At 39.6% G+C, this 22,357-nt stretch overlaps 1 protein-coding gene across 1 annotated transcript in view; it reads right to left on the bottom strand.

Annotated features, from left to right (window-relative positions):
- LOC126282065 (transient-receptor-potential-like protein) overlaps positions 1-22,357 on the bottom strand; it is a 190,140-nt gene that overhangs the window by 56,385 nt on the left and 111,398 nt on the right. Inside the window, exons 15-16 of the mRNA XM_049981509.1 lie at positions 20,010-20,235; positions 5,248-5,461 (exon numbers count right to left, since the gene is read on the bottom strand). Coding sequence (XP_049837466.1) covers positions 5,248-5,461; positions 20,010-20,235 — 440 coding nt within the window. The remainder of the gene's footprint in view (positions 1-5,247; positions 5,462-20,009; positions 20,236-22,357) is intronic.

The raw sequence follows: 22,357 nt of genomic DNA, 5'->3' as shown, positions 1-22,357 counted from the left end.
TAAAGTATTTCAGCGGTTCCATGACAGTCCATGTGAACCAAACAAGAACCTTCAACATCGCAGCACGTCAACAATCGTTAGTTAATATATTAAAAAACTAGAAACCCGCCTCGATTGCGTAAAAAGCACCTAGTGTTAACCTAGGTTTCAGTGTACATAACTACACCTCCTTCAGAGCAATAAAACCCACAAGTGCCTAAGAAGACCTTTGTCAATGGTTAAAACAACACCACAGCTATACATTTATAAATGAATAAAAGGGAAAAACACAAACAGTACATGTGTACAAAGTCTAAACCACTAATTATCTTAATGGTGTAACCTCCACCTCACACTAGCCTATGTTCGATGGGCCATGACCCGCCTTAAACTGCATTTGTGTGTTTTTTGAAGTGCTGATATTTGCACCACTTTGAAATTTTTGTGAAGTTATGTCTGGATATTTGTGTCACATTTTAGATAGTACTTCTTATAGATACCTGTATCATAAGAGAAAAGTTTGTGGTTACTATGAATAGTGCCTGACATTTCATTAATGTACTATATGAATGACAAGGGAACAAAAATGATTCCTTTGAGCATGCCCAAAGTTATTTGTACACCTGCCAGTCACTCTTCATCCATGATCTTTTTGTAAATTTTTATTTAATAGTCTTGTAATGTACATAATCACACTCTAGGAATACACTTCAAACAACTACATATTGTTGTCACAGGGATAATGAGGATAAGATAAGAATAATTACAGCACACACATAGACATTCAGAAAATCATTCTTCCTGCACTTCATATGTGAATGGAACTGGAACAAACCCTAATAACTCTTACAAATATACATACCCTGTGCCATGCACTTCACAGTGGCTTGTTGAGTATAGATACAGATGTAGATGTGGATAATCTAAATCATTTGATTCCGATAAAGGAGGCACATAAAAAAATGTGCAAAAAAACTTCACCGTATACACAGAGCAATTGATTCTAAAAACAATATCTTAATTATGATATAGGTTTTGTGTGTGTGTGTGTGTGTGTGTGTGTGTGTGTGTGTGTGTGTATGTGTGTACCAAAGTACCCCTTGCTCAAATCGTAATTTTGTCCTTCATGAAATCTACTGAATTGTAGTTTGTCTCCTACATAATCTGTTCAAGCTTATTTTTATAGTATCTGGCTTCATATTACGTTTGTTTTTGCCTCTTAATTTATTATAAGTTTTCATCCTCATATATTGTAAGGTCTGCGCATATAATTTCAATTAGCTTGTGGGAAGCATAAAATTCTCTTTGTTTATTGTGTTGAAAACCTGACAAAAATCATTCACCCCAATAATTTTTGTCTGCCATGTCCTCCCAATTGAGAAATCTTCAATCAAGTAACAAATTGTACTTCATACCCCATATAATAGTACTTTTGATAAAAAGTATTGGTGTGTTACTGAGGCAAATGCTTTTTGGAAGTAAGAAATAGTGCATCCTTGTGGTTGCCTTGATCCATGGATTTCACATGATCAGTATTTACTGAGTCTATGCTGGTTGGTGTGGAGGAGGTGACTGTGTTTAAGATACTTCATTATGTTTCTACAATAGATGAATGTCAGTAATATTGTACAGTATAATTTTTTGATTCATTACGCTACCCTTATGGACAGGTGTGAACTGTACTTTCTCCCAACCACTGAACGGTTTCTTGTTTGAGAGCTCTATGGAATATTATCATTGTTATTACTATTTCTGTATGAAAATTTATGGTTCAGAAATGGGCAGCTCAGTTGCAAATCCTAATTGACTCTTGACATATTCCATTACTTCCTAGGGCGTTGTTCAGCTAAGCAATTTCTGCTCTTTTACAGGGTCTCTGACACTAATACAGACAAGTATCACTCAATTTTGCAATGATTAAGTAATGGCACTGGGACAGTACTTCTGGATCAAACTCCATAACAAGGCATTGGAAAACAGAGTTCAGCACTTCTGCACTTTATTTGTTGCCCTCAGTTTCAGTTCTTGTGTCACAAATGATTATCTGGGCACTAATTTGCTACCACTAACAGCCTTAAAATATTAAGAGAATTCATACAGTTTTTGTGAGAGGTGGTGGTTCTGCTATAATAGTTGTTAAAGACTTCATGCATTGACCTTTTGATAGCCAAACATCTTGTTTTAACATCTCTGTAGACACACACACACACACACACACACACACACACACACACACACACCACATGTAAAGCTTTCTATTTGTTTTGTTTCAGTTGCATATTTTACTTTGGTAATCATTGTTGTTACAACTGCCTCATGGTCACTTGTAGCAGTTTTAATGTAGACATCATCAAAGATGTCAGGGTGGTTAGTTCAGATTAGATTTATTGTATTACTGCCAGGAAGAGGGCTTTAAAATTACCTGTTCAGATAAGACATTTAGTGTTCTTTTGCAGTATGGCTTGTCATTCACACCAATTGTAAAATTGTGGTTATTCCAATTAATTACTGGATTTTAAAAATTTCATCCAGTGTTGATAGCATTATTGGAAGAGATAAGTGTTAATGGACTGAGGTTCTAAAGCTTGTAAATTTTTTGGTTAAATTTGAAAGTCAGTCTGGTGATGATGTTGTGGGTCTTGAGTTTCTTGTCTAGTGCTATGAATACTCCATCTCCATTTCCAATTAGCCTATTCTATTGATAAACTGTTACTTTTACTTAAAAAATCTAACTGTTGTCTATTACAGGTTTTGGTGATCTTTCCGTATCTAGTATTATGTGAGCTCAATTGTTAATTAGTAATGGTTCAAACTATGGGACTTTGTACTGAATACTTAAGCACCATTTCATCTCTGGAAGCCTTTGTTTTGCGGATTATATAAATACATTGGTGGTTGGTACAGCTATTAACATTTGGACTGGATGGAGAGTCAAATAATCTAAAACAGCTGTGTGTGTACCTAACACTCTGTTATCGACCTGGGAAACAGCCTTGAAAGGTCTACATTATTTGCTGTAATGAGCTATTGTTAATGGCCCAAGATTGTATGTAAGCATTGATTCAATTCCTTCTGACCTTCAAATGAGATTCTGAGGTCTTGTGCTGCCCACATTGGCTGCCTGTCACTAATGGAATTGTGTTTTATGTGTGTTAGTGCTTTCATAAAATGTGATTCATTCATTGATAATTAACATCCGTGCTGTGTGTATTGTAATCCAGCTATCATTAATAGTCCATGTTTTCAGTAAATGATCATTCTGCAAGGGGTTAGTGATTAAAATTATTACATATCCATGTACACCACATTCCTATCTTTATAGCTCCCTGCATTGTTATTAATGTCTGATGATACAACAGACCAGAGGTAACAGCTTCCGAATTAATTCTGTCAACTACAGGGATGTAAATGAATATTTGAGTTTGTGAGTTGTTTGCTTCCCTGTATCTTATTAGATAAAACACAACTGAAAGTAAATAAAATGATTAAAATAGTTGTCTCTCTTGTTTCTTTTCTGTCGATTTCATTATAAAGTCGCCACACAGTAAAGTGCGAGGATTTTTAGTAGTATTTGACATGGCTTCAGATATGCTTGGGAAGCTCATAAAGTTAGAATGAGAGCTCTGTAAATCAGTTTCAGTTTAAGATTTGTTTCCAATAAATTCAAACATCTTTTCCTAGCACCTACCACTCCTTCACAACAAAATTTTGAAACATCCTTCTCTCTGAAGAGAATGCTGTATCCAGCATATATGGTTAACTTCTCACATCCACAAAGAATATCAGGAGAGTAAGTCTTACGATCACTTAACTTAGAAGATGTTATTCTGAGAAACATGATATAGTAGATTTAGTACCTACTTCTAGTTTATTGACTTCATCCTGTAGGACACTAAGGTTTCAATAAAATAAAAAATAAATGCAGTGTTAAACTGTTTGTTTTCCGTGTCACAGTATAAAGAATTTTTTTTAATGACAGGTATCTCCAGCAAGCAGAAATACCTGTTAACCCAATTCACCCTTTTCTCCTTCCGCAGTGGAAACTTGACCACATGTGACTTATATCCCATGCATTACAACCTGAGGAATAAGTTCAACCAACCTCTCCTTCCAACTCATATGAGATCATGTAATTGGGCAAAAGAGAATTAACAAATGAACACAAATCAGTTACTTTGTCAATAACATTTGTAACATTCGTCAGTTAATTCACCACGTGTTCCATGGCTGATTATGCAGTCTAAAAGAAAAGATTGCCAGACTCTCAGCTAATGAAGTCCAATTAGCAAAAATAAATGATATGCTGAGAGTGCCATCACAACTTAAATCAAAACAGGGCTCCTGGAGTAGATGTCATTCCTTCAGAATTATTGTGATCTGTGGGAGAGCAAGCCTTGACAGAACTATTCCATCTGCTATATGAAACAGGCGAAATACCTTCAGATTTTTAGAGGAATGTAATAATTCCAACTCCAAAGAAGGCAGGTGCTGACAGATGTGAATTTTGTCAGTCTATGAGCTTAGTAAATTACAGTTGTAAAGTACTGACTCAAATTATTTACAGAAGAATGGAAAAACTATTAAAAGCCTATTTCACGGAAGGTAAGTTTTGGTTTTGGAGAGATGTAGAAACATGCAAGGTAGTACTGACCATACGACTTATCTTAGGAGATAAACCTGAATAAAGGCAAAACTACATTTGCAGATTTAGAGAAATCTTGTGAAAGTGTCTGAGATGAATTCTTCGAAATTCTGAAGATAGGGGGGATAAAATACCAATGAGTTTTTCATAACATGTAAAGAAACTAGACAGCAGTTATAAGAGGTGAAGGACACAAAAGAGAAGCAGTAGTTGCAGATTTAGTGAGACATGGTTGTAGCCTCTTCCTGTTGTTATTTAATCTGTACATTGAGTAAGCCTTAAAGGAAGTAAAAGAAGTAAAAGAAAGAGAATAGAATGTAGCCGAATCAGTTGAAGTTAATACAATTGTATTAGGAAATATAACTCCAAAAGCAATCAGTGAGTTTTTCTATATGAGTAGCAAAATAATTGATGATAACCAAAGTAAAGAAGATATAAAATGTAAGGCTGGTCATCTTCTTTGTCATATATTATTATTACTGCCTAAGTACTTCAGATTTTGTCACAATCACGTCTATCATTTTTGAGTTCACTGAAGTAGCTACTGTTTGCTTGGAATCTTAATTTTATGGAAAATAGTGCTACGTAATAATGACAAAATATTTTGACTGATTTCTCATACTTACGATTGGCACACTCCTTGAACAACCTGTCCCCATTTATGGGAAGATGAATTGAGTACAGCTAATTTTGCAATACGTCGGAATCTTGCCAAAGAGTCTTCAGTCTCAGGTGGTGGTTCCATCAACTGATCTATTTCCTCCTCAGCTGCTACTGGTGCTACATGGAAATCTTTCATCAGACGCCTTTCCCACATACGCATCTTTTTCCCAAGAATTGCTGTAAACAGAAATTAAATAATATGGAAAATTATGATAGTTGCTTGCTCCTTCAGACTGTTTGTACTGACACGTCATCTGACATTAAAAACATTACATTTGAAAGTTTCCTTTAAATAACTTAATTTGCTTATTGAAAATATAGAAAATAATGGGAAGTTTTTATGGTGTGAATTTCGAAACTTTGTTTCCGATAGTGCTTTGAACACGTGCACCACCAAAGTAAACTATTAATGCATGAGTGAGAAACAGACTGCAGGGTTAGATGAATAGGTCTGTAGCCCAAATAAAGTAGCCTGTAACATACAGGAAGACCAAAAATCAGTTAACATTTGAATTCCATAATTCAGGGAATAATGTAGGTAAAGAGTCAAAATTTGACACACATGCATAAAATGACATGAGTTTTATTGAAACCAAAAAAGAGCACAAAATGACCAACAGATATGATAGAAAAACAATAATCAGCATTTTTTTTTAGCAAAGACAATGTTCTTTATAACATAACGCAACTTGTACACTATCATTCATCAACTGTACCTGTAGACAAGGTACAATGTTGTGAACAGCACTGTACAAGATATCAGTATTTATGGTAAGAAATTGCTATGCGATGTTGTCTTTTAGCATCCCAATGAGGTTGTATGTCACAATAGACTTGCGATTTCAGGTAGCTCCACAGCCTGATAATCAAACACATTGAGGTGTGGGGCCCAGGGAGGCCAAGCACGATGGAAGTGGTGGCTCAGCACGCAATCGTCACCAAATGATGCATGGACAAGATCTTTCACATATGTAGCAATATGGGGTGGAACGCCGTCCTGCATAAAAGTCATACCTTCCAGTACGTGCTTATCAGCCAGGCAAGGGATGATTAAATTTTGTAACATGTGGTGTACCTCACACCTGTCATCCTGACAATTTAAAAAGCAGCACCCGACATTTCCTTAAAGAAAAATGGTCCACTCACAATTGATGTGGCAAAGTCACACCACACCATGACTTTCTTGTCATGCAACAGGGTTTCCATGGCAGGTCTGGGATTTCTGTAGCCATTGTTCTGTAGTTGTGGGTGTTGACAAACCCTTGGGTTGTGAAATGGGCTTTGTTGATCCACAACACTTTAGACAACCCATGCAGCAAATTCTCTCGGTGTCACAAAATCCAGTTTACTGGATTTTGTACGTATAGCATGGGAGGACATGGCTTACTCCTCTCCAAACAGTAGTGTGTGGAATGTCGGTGTGACATATGACTTTAGGAGTGCTGACTTTACCATGTGGAAATAAGCCCACTAACGTCTGCATTTATTTGTGAACTGTCTGAGCAGCAGTAGCTCTAGGACTTGGTCACCCACTACACAGGACTTATCATCTAAATAACCCTTGGCTCTTTAACTTCATGATATTTTTTTCACAGCAACACTTATTATAGAACCTTTACCTCTTCAACTATCCTTCTGGCAGATGGTTCGTAAAGCTGTAGTAGTGGATTCTCCATTCTGTTTGTATAATTTCACTAACACTGCCATTGCTGGTAAAGTCATCTTTCAATGATTTCAGGTCCATCTGACTCACTCTCTCACTACAGCTCATTTTATACAAAATTCTCATATGGCATCATTGATACGTTGCTGTCCAGTGCCATCTGTTGGCCGGTTTTTGCACTCATTTTTCATCAACATCATGAACAACAGTTTCAGATGCCAGCAGTTAATAAATTACTGTCAGTTAGCTGCCAAATGGGATGAGGATGCAGTTGAGTTCTAATTTTATTTTTCTGACTTGTAAATCGACACAATCTGTTCATCTCTGTCCCTCTCCCTTCAAGCCTTCTGTCAGAAGAAGGAGCCAGTGGCTCCAAAACATTGAACATTTCTATATCATTTATATGTGTTTTCTCCTGCTGTTGCATGGTGAATAGATTTTTTATATACACATATTATATAGCCACTTTGATTCCCCACATGATAGGACGACATTTGAGAATATTGCTCAAAATCCACAAATAAATGCATACTCTTTGGGTTTCTGTTGTCCAAGTTTTTGGAATTGATGTTGATTGAAATGGAATGACGTATTCTGTTCAAGACATCTGCAGTCTGGAAGCCACCTTACTATGTGTGTCACAGGGCACTTCTGGTAACACAATATTTTCCTTCCTTTTCATGTTCCAGTAGTGAATGGTGCTCAGGAAGATTGATTGTCAGTAAACCTCAATAGACTCCTCTCTGTCACTGGAGTTTGTTGAACTTCTCCACAATACTCATGTGGCAACTTTATGGTTCCATGAGCAAATATGCCACTCTTTGGTGGATCTTCCCTATCTCTTCTACTAATATAATTTGGTAAGGGTGCCAGACTGATGATTAATATACAAAAATTGGTTGAACAAGTGTTTCATAAGTCATTTCTTTGATGGATGAACTACATCGTCTCAATGAATATCAGCTTAGCATCTGCTTTCTCTGCAATTTTTTGTTATGTGAGCATTCAACTTAGGTCACTCTCGATTGTTATTCCTGGGTATGATACAGGAACTGATGTTTCCAGTGATTTGTTCTCAATGACGTAACCAAACAGTAGTGAGTGTCTTTGCCTATTTATACACAGTACGTTACATTTATTTACGTTTAGGACCCTAACCATCAGTGGAAGAAATGGAGAAGTCTCCTGTTGAAATTATTAGGGAATACATTCCAAGAGGAATTGGGCGGTACATTACTTCCTCCCAAAGACATTTTGTAATATGACTATGCCAAGAAAATCAGCAACATGTTTACTCCTTAGAAGTTTAACAACAATCAGTCTTTTCATGCTCCATTTGCCAACAGAACGTGGATGCCAATGTAACATGGAAGGGAGGAAAAGATAGTGGTGTTAGAATTATCCTCTGCTGCATTCACTGTAATGTGACTTGTGGAGTAAAGATGTCAAACAGAATTATGTCCTCCATGTCAACTGCCATTCCTTACACCAGTCCTCTGCAGTTTCTCCTGTCTTTCACTACAGTTTTTTGATGTAAATTCACCACAGACAAGAACAGTGGAGTATACTCAAAATTATCCTTATGTTTGTCAGTTTTGCTCTATTAAGAATGACGGGATGGATTTTATTTGCAAAGAAGTCCTGAATTCAGTTACGAGATTGATATGATACTTCATAAGTTCTTAATTTGTTCACTAAATGACAGCACAGAACTATATTGAATATTTTCAAGAAGTCAAGTAAAACATCATCAACTTGGGTTCCTTTTCCTTTGGGGTTCTGGATCTCACATACAAATAATGCAAGCTGAGTTTTGGATGATATCTTTTAGAAGAAAACATGTTGATTATTATATAGCAGATTTTTGTCCTCCTTAAAAATCATTAATGCATGATCTTAAAACTTTTTCCATAGTTCTAAGACAGATTTACATCCCTGATAGAGGTCTAGAATTATAGGCATATATCTGGAACCCTTCTTGAAATTGGGAATAGCATGCACTTTTTTCCAATTTTAGGTACCCTTTGTTGCTCCAGTCATCTATGATAAAATACTTCTAGAAGGGAGCAAGTTCATTTGCATAACCTCTGTAGAATCTGTCAGGTATCTCATATACTCCAGACACGTTGTAGTTAAATTTCTATTCCGCTATCACTTATCTGTATAACTGTCATTCTGATGTTTGTGTAATGACTGAAAGGAGTAACAGTATTATGATGATCTGCAGTGAAACAATTATAGAAGAACACATTTTGTATTTCAGTCATCTCTCTGTCATCCACTTTTTTTGTGCCAGTATGATCATTGAGCATCTGAGTAAATATTTTTGATCCACTTACTAACTTTATGTAAGACCAAAACTTGGTAGGGTTTTTTCGTCAGACTGGTTGACAAAATTTTACATTTGAGTTTGTAGAAACCTTCTCACAGTGCTTTTGTTAGACTTATTTTGGCTGCATTCAGTTAATACCTGTCATCTAGGCCTTGACTTCTCTTAAATCTGTGACTAAATTCTCTTTGCATTTTTTTGACACGATTATTGAACAATGGTGGGTCTTCTCGTTTCCTTCCAATCCTCCTAGGTGTGCATTGGTCTAAGGTGAATTGTTCAGTACTTTTTATTTTTATTGATTTGTGCTGCACATCTTTGTTCTCAGAATGGAATAAAATGATATTGTCTACTCAGATACTCTGCAATTTGTATTTGCCATCTTTGCTAAGCAACAATATTTTGCTATCTTGCTTAATGTTCCTTGAAACATTATTAGTCATCAGTGCCATCATACCCTTATGATTACTGAAGTGCTCCTCTACTTTAATTAATAGGAGATGTTTGGGCCAGTTGGTTACTAGGAGGTCTAAGACATTGCCCTCATGAATATATTGTCTATCTCTTCTTGAAGTAATTTTCAGACAAGACATTCAGAGTAATCACATATAAATCCCTGTCTCTGGCTCCAGTTTAAATCACATGACTCTCCCATTCTAAAGTTGTAGTATCACCCTATTAGAGCAGCAAGAGTAGGAAACTTACAATCTTTTCCAAATTCTCTCTGAAATGTTCTATCACTTCAGACCATGGGAGAGGCAGTCTACTACCATGTTTGATCCATCTTTGATCTTATGTTCACTTACATTATTTCACATTTGGATGTGTAATAAACTCACTAGTTGTTAAAGAGTTCCTTATTGCAATAAATACATTCCATGATTGACATACACTGTATTCTCGTGATACATTTTAATATGAATTTAGGAGTTGATTACTATCACCTTTAGAATTACTTTCTGTTCCTAATGCTGTGTTGGCGTTATTACCTTTAGTAAACAGTTTTAATTCTGGGTCCCTTACCTTTGATGCCCCTGCAGTTTACTATAAAGGGCAATCAAAACGTTTCCATTTGAGGGCATTGCAGCAATGTATATACAACACAGTGTGACTCTGAAGTGGCCATATAAGCACTAACTTATAGGAAAGGGATTAGTGTGACATTCTTGTTCGAGTGTTGAAACTTTAATAGTGGCAACTATTTACTTACAGCTTGCACAAAATAGATAAGTGTTTCAAAGTTTTACCGGCCTTCAAAGTATTTACCAGGATTGCATATAACCCATTGCCAGTGATGTGGAAGTCGTAGGATACTTTTAGCAGTGCCAGTTGTGTTGACAGTTTGAGCGACGCGGTCTATTGCCCGATGAACTTGTAGCAGTTCTGAAGCAAATGCCATGAAATGTTTCCTTCACTTTAGAAATCGAGTTGAACTTACGAGGACTTAAGTCGGGGGAGTGCTGTAGATGGTATAGCACGTAGCAGCCCCATCAGTCAAACAAATCAGTAACAGCTTGCACTGTACATGCTAGAGCATTGTCCTGCAAAATGATGGTTAGGTCCTGCAGAAAGTGTCATCACTTCTGTCTCTAAGCTGGTTGTAGGTTGTGTTCCAAAAATGAACAGCATAGAGACAGAAGTGATGACACTTTCTGCAGGACCTGACCATCATTTTGCAGCACGTACAGTGCAAACTGTTACTTATTTGTTTGACTGGTGTGGCTGCTATGTGCTATACCACCTTCTGCACTCCCCTGACTTAAGCCCTCATGAGTTCAGCTCAGTTTCTAAACTGAAGGAAACATTTCATGGCATTCGCTTCAGAATTGCTACCAATATGTCGGGCAGTAGACCGCACTGCTTGAACTGTCAACACAGCTGGCACTGCTAAGAGTATCCTGTGACTTCCACATCACTGGCAACGGGTTATACACAATGCTGGTGACTACTTTGAAGGTCAGTAAAACTTTGAAACACGTACCTATTTTTTATGAGTTGTAAGTAAGTAGTTGCCACTATTAAAGTTCCAACCCTCGTATTTGTGACATGCAGTAAATAATGAAATGTGAATTATGGTGACATTATTATCAGATGCATCCAAACAGGACCAATGTGCTTTTATTCTTTTCTTGGTTGCCAAAGGACAAATACCAATGTGGAATGGTAGACACCCATCAGAGAATGAAGAACATGTATGGGGCAGCATGACTGTTATCCATCGTCTCTGCTATGCCATGCCTTTGCCATGGCCACTGTCTACGTATTGAGATGGTTTCACAATGTCTCTCAGAAGGGAAGAGGAGAGGAGTTTTTGGCTGGTGCCTGATGTCCCAGTACACAATCACACGGCATTTTACTGTGGATTGCCTTCCTGCCATATGCCTACAGCTGATGCAGCTACGATCACCCAACTGGCATTATCTTGCATCCATGAAACCAAATGATGCCAGTCACTTCCTGGTGTCCATACGCCAGACTACCTATATAGCGTCACTGCCTGCAGCTCTCCGGCATTCTGAAGCTGAGTGCAAACCGGCCGTGAATCCAAATGACACTGACAAATCTCTTATTCTGCACAGCTGGACCAGGACCACACCAGCTCAACCACCAATTGTAAACATGATCAATTTCAGCCTTGGAGAGTAAACTGTTTTGTTTACAATGTGATGTAAGATCTCTTAATGCTATACAGGAAGGAACATGTGGGCTTCCTAGATAATCGTAGCTGTGCACACCATTTTCTGGTGCTTTCTGACAATAGCTGAAACGAAATCTAACAGATTGTGGGCAAATATTCTGAATGGTGGTTGAAAAGTGTTACTTTCGAAATTAATTTCATTTTATGCAAGATGAATTATGTTATGTGTGCAAACATGCTTCAGATTTCTTAAATCAGAGAGCATTTGATTGCCATTTAAAGCTTCACACTTTGAGGCCCAGCCACATAGAAGAATTTCGAGTCCAGAAGACCATACGTATATGTAAGTATTCAAAATTTTTCTGTATCTGCAATCATCGGCTGACAAGATCATGTGACATGAGCTATGACTGGATTACTAAAGTGCATCGCAATCTCGATTTCAATGCTTTCGAAACTAATGTGCTGTGTTTGGTGGAATTCAAATATATAATTTTGTAATACAAAAGTGCAGCATATTGTAATAGGAAAATATGCAGTGTACATATTGCTGCACTTCAATGATCTTTCCAAAACACTTTTTTTTTTTGCTTGGGTTTGTTTTCTAAAGTGCCGGGAAGTTCTGTGCTGGTGTAGAAAACCTTAACCATTCAAAGGATTGATAAGTTTTATGGCTCCAAAGGGAAGTATACTGTCATTTAACACGGAAAAAGTGTATTTTTAATCAGGAAAGCCAGGAAACATCGGGAATCTTTTTCCTTGTCTGTGTATACACACTGTTTCTCTCACAGCTTTGTGGAACTATTTTCAAAGAATGTAAATTCTTCTCTTAGATCAGGACAATATCTTACATTCTTTTCATGGACAATATGTTTCTTGTTGTTCACGTTTTCTTGTTTGCTTTCTTGTAAAGATAAACTTCCATGGTTAAAGGCTACCTGGACACTTTCTTATTTTTTGTGTGTACCATTTCATCATGGAATAATTTAGTCAGCAACGAGAATAAATATTTCATGCCACTTGTGTCCTCAGATCTTTGTTCATTCTTTCTGTGTTCAAGCAGATAGCCCCTTTCTCTGTGCTTTTGTGGGTATACACGAGTTGGATGGCATTCTGTCAGTTGCTCTTTCCCCATGGCTTTTTCTGCGCCAGAACTTCAGCTTCTGCAACTTGTCCAGTTGCAGGGTCAGCAGTTGCTTCATTTGAACTAGGGAACTGGTCATTTGCTCCCGTGCTTCATGGGGGAGAAGCTCCTGCATGCTACATCTGGGACATCAAGGCTTCTGCTTTGTGATCGGCATTTCTGCACACCTAAGAGCTCCTCTGACGGTGCCTCGCCCATTCTGATGATCTCCTGGCACAGACTGCTTTGTGGACCTGCCACACCACTAACCCCACTTCTGATTTTTGACATGGCCTTGGACTTTTGGCTGTCTTCCTGGCTGCACTGGACCTCTCATCTGCAATTGTGCTTTCCAGTGGTGCTCTCCTGCCCTCCTCAGGCCCCATGGCCCAACCTCTGCCCACTTAGCCTCTCACATTCTGTGCTACCCCCTCAGAATCGTCGGCTACAGCAGTCTGTGCCATGGTGCCAAGGACCCTACAGCCCCGGAATCCACATCTCATATCCACAGCTCCAGTGTCTGAGGCTACAGTTCCTCGTGACTTTGCTCCTCCAACCACAGTATTCCCAGTACCCCCCACTGTGGCTTCTCTGTCCGCTACAGCCCTTCCTGATGCGGCATCTACACCTGATGTGACCCGTTTGTCTGACATGGCACCTCCATCCAACATGGCGCTGCTGTCCGATGCAGTGCCCCCACCTGATGTGTTGCCCTTGCAGAATGTGGCATCTCCACGTGACACAGCACCTATCATTCTTACACTTGCAGTACTATTGATGCTATGACAGTAGCCATCGCTGCCCCTTGAACGTCCTTCCTTGGGGCTCTCTGTCCTGCGTCGGAGATTTCCCTGGATCCTCTTATATCACTTGTGGAAGTTTAGCCATAAAGCTTGGCCAGACCTATATTACCAACTTCAGTGGCCTGCGTGCACCTCTTGATGGTAGCTGTGCAGGTCTTTAGTTTTTCCAGGCCTCCTCCTGGACACCCTTTGTCTGCTTGTTGCTGCACCCCTCGTGGCCCTGCTCCAAGCACCTCCCACCGCCTGCTACAGTGCTGCCAGCACACTCGCTGCTGGCTTTGGCACCACCCTCCAAGCCCACTGCCAGCCTGCCTCCACGCCCTGTGCCCATTGCTGATCCTCAGCTCTCTACTCCTGCCCTTGGACATCGGCTTTCTCTCATGCACTGGGATTTCTTCCCAACACGCACCTTCAAAGCGCATCATGTTCCCTCATCTCAATAATGCACTTCTGCATCCGGCCCTAGTTGTGGCTCCGGCTATCTCCTCCGTCCTGCGTCTTCTCTTTACCAGCACTCCATTTTCTCCATTCCATTTCTCTCAGCTACATGTGCTGTCTCTTCCATGGGGAGGAGGAGAGTCGTGTCTTTGTCTGTCACCTCTGCCAAGGCCACAATGTATTCATCAGTATAGTTTTGCTATCTCCATCTGAAAGGGTGAGGAGTGCAGTGTATGGCTGGTGCCCAATGACGCAGTACACATGCCACATAGCATTGCCCTGTGGGTTGCTACCCTCCCAGACACCTGCAGCCAATGCAGTTCCACAGCAGTGTGTCTTCCACTGCAGTAATGAGGACACTGTGATCATTGGACACAGCTGACACTATCTCATATCTGTGAAGCCATGTGACCCCATCCACTTCCTGGTACCTATGCACTGGGTGGCCTATAAAGATTGCTGCCTGCAGCTGTTCACAGTCTGATGCAAATTCTGAAGGTGAGCCTGAAACAACCATGAATCTGAGTGACATTGATGAGTCTCCTATACTGTGCACCAGTGCCAGGACTATGCCAGTGCAACCATTGATTGTGACCATGATCAATTTTGACTTTGCCGAATCCGAGTGACATTGATGAGTCTCCTCTACTGTGCACCAGATGAATCCGAGTGACATTGATGAGTCTCCTATACAGTGCACCAGGGCCCGGACTATGCCAGTGCAACCATTGATTGTGACCATGGTCAATTTTGACCTTGCTGATTAACCTATATTGGCAGACTGTGTGCTTTATATTGCAACTTTATGGATCTTATTCAAAGAGTAATAATTCTTCTTGTAGATCAGGATGATATAGATGTTCTTTTCATGTATAATCTGTTTTTGTTGTTTGTGTTTTCTCGTTTCATTTCTTGTGAAAATAAACTTCCATTGTTAAATGCTATGTGAGCACCTTCCTGTTTTTTGTGGAGACTATTTCATCACACAGGGCACTTTAGTCCCTTTGTCCCAAGAAGTTCAAGAGCCAGCCATCTGTTGAAAAGATGATGCTCACCCTATTCTTTGATTACTCAAGTGGGAGACACTCGAGCACCCACCCTATTATGCTGATCTCTATCCATGCAACTGTCATGCCTTCAATCCATTAAAAGAGGCATTGAAGGGTCAATGATTCCTTCGAATGTGAATGTGCAGCAGGCAGTTACAGACTCCTTCTCACAGTAGGACATGGTATTTCACCAAATGGGTACCTTCAACTTGTTACATTGGTGGGATTATTGCCTCAATGCTCACAGCAATTTTACTTGATTGGCATACCAATCCTGACACAAGGCATTCAATACTGTTCCCACAGTTGTTTAATGAACAAAGTAAGAGCATATGGAGACTATCAGACCAACTGTGTGATTGGATTGAAGAGTTCCTAGATAACAGAACGCAGCATGTCATTCTCAATGCAGAGAAGTCTTCCAAAGTAAGAGTGATTTCAGGTGTGCCACAGTGGAGTGTTGTAGGACCGTTGCCATTCACAATATACATAAATGACCTGGTGGATGATATCGGAAGTTCATTGAGGCTTTTTGTGGATGATGCTGTGGTGTATCGAGAGGTTGTAACAATGGAAAATTGTACTGAAATGAAATGCAGGAGGATCTGCAACGAATTGACACATGGTGCAGGGAATGGCAATTGAATCTCAACGCGGACAAGTGTAATGCGCTGTGGATACGTAGAAAGAAATATCCTTTACCATTTAGCTACAATATAGCAGGTCAGCAACTGGAAGCATTTAATTCCATAAATTATCTGGGAGTAGGCATTAGGAGTGATTTAAAATGGAATGATCGTTAAAGTTGATCGTCAGTATAGCAGATGCCAGACTGAGATTCATTGGAAGAATCCTAAGGAAATGCAGTCCGAAAACAAAGGAAGTAGTTTACAGTACACTTGTTTGCCCACTGCTTGAATATTGCTCACCCATGTGGGATCCGTACCAGATAGGGTTATTAGAAGAGATAGAGAAGATCCAACAGAGAGCAGCGCGCTTTGTTATAGGATCATTTAGTAATTGCGAAAGTGTTATGGAGATGATAGATAAACTCCAGTGGAAGACTTTGCAGGAGAGACACTCAATAGCTCGGTTCGGGCATTTGTTGAAGTTTCGAGAACATACCTTCACCAAGGAGCCAAGCAGTATATTGCTCCCTCCTACGTACATCTCGCGAAGAGACCATGAGGATAAAATCAGAGATTAGAGCCCACACAGAGGCATACCGATAGTCTTTCTTTCCACGAACAATACGAGACTGAAATAGAGGGGAGAACCGATAGAGGTACTCAAGGTACCCTCCGCCACACACTGTCAGGTGGCTTGTGGAGTGTAGATGTAGATGATCAGCCTTTGAAGGGAAGTTTTTTGATTGCCCCTTATAATATCACAGTAATATTTTCTGTTTATGATTTACAGTGATGAAAGTACTTCTCTGAGAGTAATGTGTCATATCCACCTTCTTTTTGTCAGACAATTAATTATTGACCCTAAACAGGGCTTTCTAACCTAAAAATCACCATGTGCGCACCACACACACTTTCAACTACCTAAACAGTACCTTTGTTTGTGTAGTGCGTACCTGACCTTATAATTATCCATCCGATAGCGAAGATCAAGAAATTTGCATCTGAGATTGTTGCGGAAGTGTTTGAGCCTTTTGATCAAACTTCCCACTTGGCTCCAGACCAGAGTTTCACTACAATTCTGGGCACAATGCTGTAAGTAATGACCCATATGCTGTAAATAATGAGCCATAGTTACACCACAAGTATGATGATAGTTGCCTTTACCAGTCCAACTAGCTGTCTAAAGGAACAGAGGATGACTTCAGAATCCATGCAGTTGGCATCATTTGTACCAGCAAGAGCTATGATTTGCAGCTGGATGCATACTGTGCATTGTGTTCAGTAGCTACCAGCAGAGCCTCCACATCTCAAATGGTGCCTCCCAGCAAACGTACTGAGTGCACATGGACCACCTTTCTCCGGTGTGCCTTCTATTTTCCTCATGGTCTCGTAGCCCCACTAATGTTGGAGCTCACAGCGACTAACATACCCAACCTCTGCTCTTGTCTTGACCGGACAGGGTCATTAGACAGTGACCAAACATGTGAGGCACCCTGTGATGGTTCAGACATGTTATTATTACTAAGGTTTAAGAGGCAAGTGTGTGACCAGGTCCCACATTTGCCTTATGCCCAAAGATATGTAAACTCACCAGTGTCTGCCACACACCCTCAAGTAAGGACAAACAGGTCAGATGTTGTGTTTTGGAAGACACGGTGATGTTGAGATTTTCAGCACCATCAGAGGCGTAACAGCTTTCATCCATGGTGTCCTAAATATGGTTTCAAATATTTTATTGAATAAACATCTGCTACCTTATTCATATCTAAGGTGTTTCTGTGAGGACAATCCAAGCTTTCAGAGATTACTGAGAAGTTCAAATGTATAAATTTTAGTTAGGAAACCCTGATCCAAAAATGAATAAGTCAAAAGTCATTAGAGAAAATATGTTCAAAAATGTTCAAATGTGTGTGAAATCTTATGGGACTTAACTGCTAAGGTCATCAGTCCCTAAGCTTACACACTACTTAACCTAAATTATCCTAAGGACAAACACACACACCCATGCCTGAGGGAGGACTTGAACCTCCGCTGGGACCAGCCGCACAGCCCGTGACTGCAGCACCTTAAACCGCTCGGCTAATCCCGCGCAGCGAGAAAATATGAAACTTTCATTTTTTTTCTGACACTGAAATGAAATGATGAAAGTTGAGTAGATACAATTTTGTAGTAATTTTATTTATCAGCACAACTCCCACACTATGATTTATTCATAATATTTGTTCAATATGAGGTCCCCCAGCTTCTATCCAGTCATGAAATCATTGCTCGTAGTTCTGTTCCTTGAACAATGTCATAAGCAGCCAGAATTTGTGCAAAGAAGTGCTCTTCAGTCTTGAAAAGTGTCTCAAGCATAAGATATTTCATATAGCTGCACAAGAGAAAATCTAGTGGAGGCAAATCATTTGGAAGAGCTGGTCACAAACATGATGATGTATTATTCTTATCAACCTTTCAGGAAACATCAGATGCAAGCATTTATGAGGATGATACTTGAAGTGAGGCAACGCTTTGTCATATTCCAAACTTATATATTCTGTATTGCAACCACAAACATTCACAAACATTCAACCGTCTGTAGTGCAGTAGTGGAACTCCCTGTCCCTCATAATGTGTGTCTACAATGCTGTCAACTATGTTCTTAATGGAGTAATTTATTGAATCCTGCAAGGAGCAAATTATAGCCTCTTGTATTCACTGGATGACTTATCCTACAACAGGAAATAATTAATGGCAAGTGCCCTCCACTATTCACCTCACAATGTTTACAGACAAAAGTTCATTTTCTCAAATGGATAAACTTGCACTTTTCCATTGTCCCTGGAAGTTAGAATCATTATAACCATGGAAAGCTCCTGTATACATGATGTCCCTCCTAAAGATCGTCAGGTGCATTTTCTTTGGTGTTTCGCTAGATGTTTACAGTTTTGTTATGCAGTGTTTACCTGGTGTCAGCCAAAATAGATATTGCTCATTACATATTTCATGTAAAGTCTACTTTCAACAGAAAGTACCACTTTGTTTTCCATTGCAAACAAAATTTTTTTAAACAAAATTTTACATGACTATTTGATGGAGAGCCCCCAGATTAGTCTAGTGTGATGTTTGTTTTATCAATATGTATTAATGAGGACAGTAAAACCAGAAGAATAACCAGTATTCCAGAAGGGTCTGAGCAGCCTTGCTGCATGTTGGTAAGTCACAGTGGTGCACCTGACGACTCTAGGAGGGGCGCTCTATGTAAGCTCTCTGACCAAATTTTCAGATGAGAATTTAATATTACCATTTTTCTCCTGTAGAGCAATTGTACAAACATATAAAAGTAAAAATGTTTACATTAATGATGATGTAAATAAAATAGAAAGAAACTTCCACATGGGAAAAATATATTAAAAACAAAGATTCCAAGACTTAACAAGTGGGAAAGCGCCAGCAGACAGGCCCAATGAACAAAACACACAAACACACACACAGAATTACTAGCTTTCGCAACCGATGGTTGCTTCTTCAGGAAGGAGAGGGAAAGACGAAAGGATGTGGGTTTTAAGGGAGAGGGTAAGGAGTCATTCCAATCCCGGGAGCGGAAAGACTTCCCTTAGGGGAAAAAAAGGACAGGTGTACACTCGCACACACACACACACACACACACACACACACACACACACACACACACACACACACACACACACACACACATATATCCATCCGCACATACACATGTGCGGATGGATATATGTGTGTGTGTGTGTGTGTGTGTGTGTGTGTGTGTGTGTGTGTGTGTGTGTGTGCGAGTGTACACCTGTCCTTTTTTTCCCCTAAGGGAAGTCTTTCCGCTCCCGGGATTGGAATGACTCCTTACCCTCTCCCTTAAAACCCACATCCTTTCGTCTTTCCCTCTCCTTCCTGAAGAAGCAACCATCGGTTGCGAAAGCTAGTAATTCTGTGTGTGTGTTTGTGTGTTTTGTTCATTGTGCCTGTTTGCCGGCGCTTTCCCGCTTGGTAAGTCTTGGAATCTTTGTTTTTAATAAAAATGTTTACATAATGATACTTTACCTTTCTCTCTTGTGTCAGCGCTAGTGACATCCATTCCATTCTTTCGGAAGACTTCAAGCATCTGGCATTTCATTGCAGAAATTTCTCCTTTAACTTCATTAATATCATCCTCTGTGACAGGATTTTCTTCAGCATGCCTGTGCATAGCAGACACATATCTCCAAACAAGTGATCGCATTACAGCTGTGTAGCGATAATCACGTTCCTTCTCCTTTCGTTCCTTGCGCTGAAATGTAAATAGCATATGAAGACAGCTGAAACGCCATGGTAATGTTATTTCATATTGATAATGCTGATGTTCCTGTTATATGCAGTATAATGATAGTGTGTTTATTGCTTGAGTTGTTTTTTTTATGTTCTGTTTGTTATGAGCATATCACATTTATATTCTTATTGTGTGCACAGGCTAGCGTATATCCTGAAGTATGATTGGGTGTTTCACTCCCATTTGCAGATAGGAGTGTGTTAGGGTAATTCGGGATATGCATGAGTACGGAATTTGTACACACATTTAGAGAACAACAGAATTAATATTGAAGCTGTATTTATCCATAACAGAAATTTAGTGTGTTGTCAGACAATGTACGCTCATGCTCATAAGTTAAGGATATTTGCAGAATGGTGTCCACATAACATGGCACTACACAAAACTGGTGCTAATAGCATAGTCACATACGAAAATCACACGACACAGATCTGTAAGTCCACAGTATTGGTGATAAGTTGAGAAAACTGTCCCGAAACATATGTGCTACAAAACACCACTGTTTCCTGCACATGTACCCCGACATCAATATAGGATATGATCACCATACACACGTACACAGGCCGCACAATGGATTGGCATACTTTGGATCAGGTGGTCGAGCAGCTGCTGGGGTATAGCCTGTGTGAAGTGACATAGGGGTTTGAAGACGTGCAGTGATATGTTGACTGAGAGTATCCCAGACGTGCTGGATGGGGTTTAGGTCTGGAGAACAGGCAGGCCACTCTTTCGCCTGTCTCAAGGTACTCCTCCACGATGACAGCTCGGTGGGGCTGTGCGTTATCATCCATCAGGAGGAAGATGGAACTGACTGCACCGCTGAAAAGGCAGACATGCTAGTGCAAAATTACATCTCGATACACCTGACCTGTTACAGTTCCTCCGTCAAAGACATGCAGGGGTGTACATGCACCAATCATAATACCACCCCACACCATCAAACCATGACGTCCATACAGGTCCCTTTTAAGTGTGAATATAATAGATGGAAACATTCCACGTGGGGAAAATATATCTAAAAACAAAGATGATGTGACTTACCAAACAAAAGCGCTGGCAGGTCGATAGACACACAAATAAACACAAACATACACACAAAATTCGAGCTTTCGCAACCGGTGGTTGCTTCATCAGGAAAGAGGGAAGGAAAGGGAAAGATGAAAGGATGTGGGTTTTAAGGGAGAGGGTAAGGAGTCATTCCAATCCCGGGAGCGGAAAGACTTACCTTAGGGGGAAAAAAGGATAGGTATACACTCGCACACACACACATATCCATCCGCACATACACAGACACAAGCAGACATTTGTAAAGGCCTTGTGATTATCTCATGGAAAGACACAAACAAAAAATTTAAATGTCTGCTTGTGTCTGTGTATGTGTGGATGAATATGTTTTTAGATATAATTAGGTAGTGTAATGAATGGGCTAAATAAAATGTGTGACTGGCTTCAAATTTCATTAGCATCATTTGCATTCAGGTCTCAGCCACACACCTGTTACATTGCCTAGTTTCTTTCCTGACATGTCCAGGAAATTAGTTAAATTGTGCGCATGGTATGACTGGTGCAAAGTTATAGTCCTTGACACTATACTAAATAAAACATTTATTTTACACATTTGTGTGAATTAGGAGTGCAACAACACAATGATAGGCTCTGTGTATTATCAACAGTTCAATTCTATAATTTAAATTTTTTGTTTGTGTCTTTTCATGAGATAATCACAAGACTGTTTAAAAACTAAGAAAAATATTGGAATTGCACATTTTCGTTCAAGTTTTATGAGTCTTCAACTTCACACTGTAGTTAAGAGTTCACAAAATTTAGTGCAGGCATTTTGCCTATGTACTCAAGCATTTGCATACATATTATGAATCCCTAGATCTGTCACACACAAATTTTTAAATGTTTTCTAAACCACCTTATACTCTGCACTTCCACTGATTATCAGAGACCCCAAGTCAGAGATGCCGGCGGGCCACATGTGGTCTGCCATTGATCTGATTGTGGCCTGCCACTCACCATTACTTATTGTAATTGCCTTTAAATATGTCTGCTTGTGTCTGTGTATGTGCGGATGGAT

Source organism: Schistocerca gregaria, chromosome 7 (genome assembly GCF_023897955.1).
Source record: "Schistocerca gregaria isolate iqSchGreg1 chromosome 7, iqSchGreg1.2, whole genome shotgun sequence".
Classification (NCBI taxonomy): domain Eukaryota; kingdom Metazoa; phylum Arthropoda; class Insecta; order Orthoptera; family Acrididae; genus Schistocerca; species Schistocerca gregaria.
The sequence above is the reverse complement of the archived record's forward strand: the minus strand, read 5'-3'. Positions and strand labels throughout refer to the sequence as shown.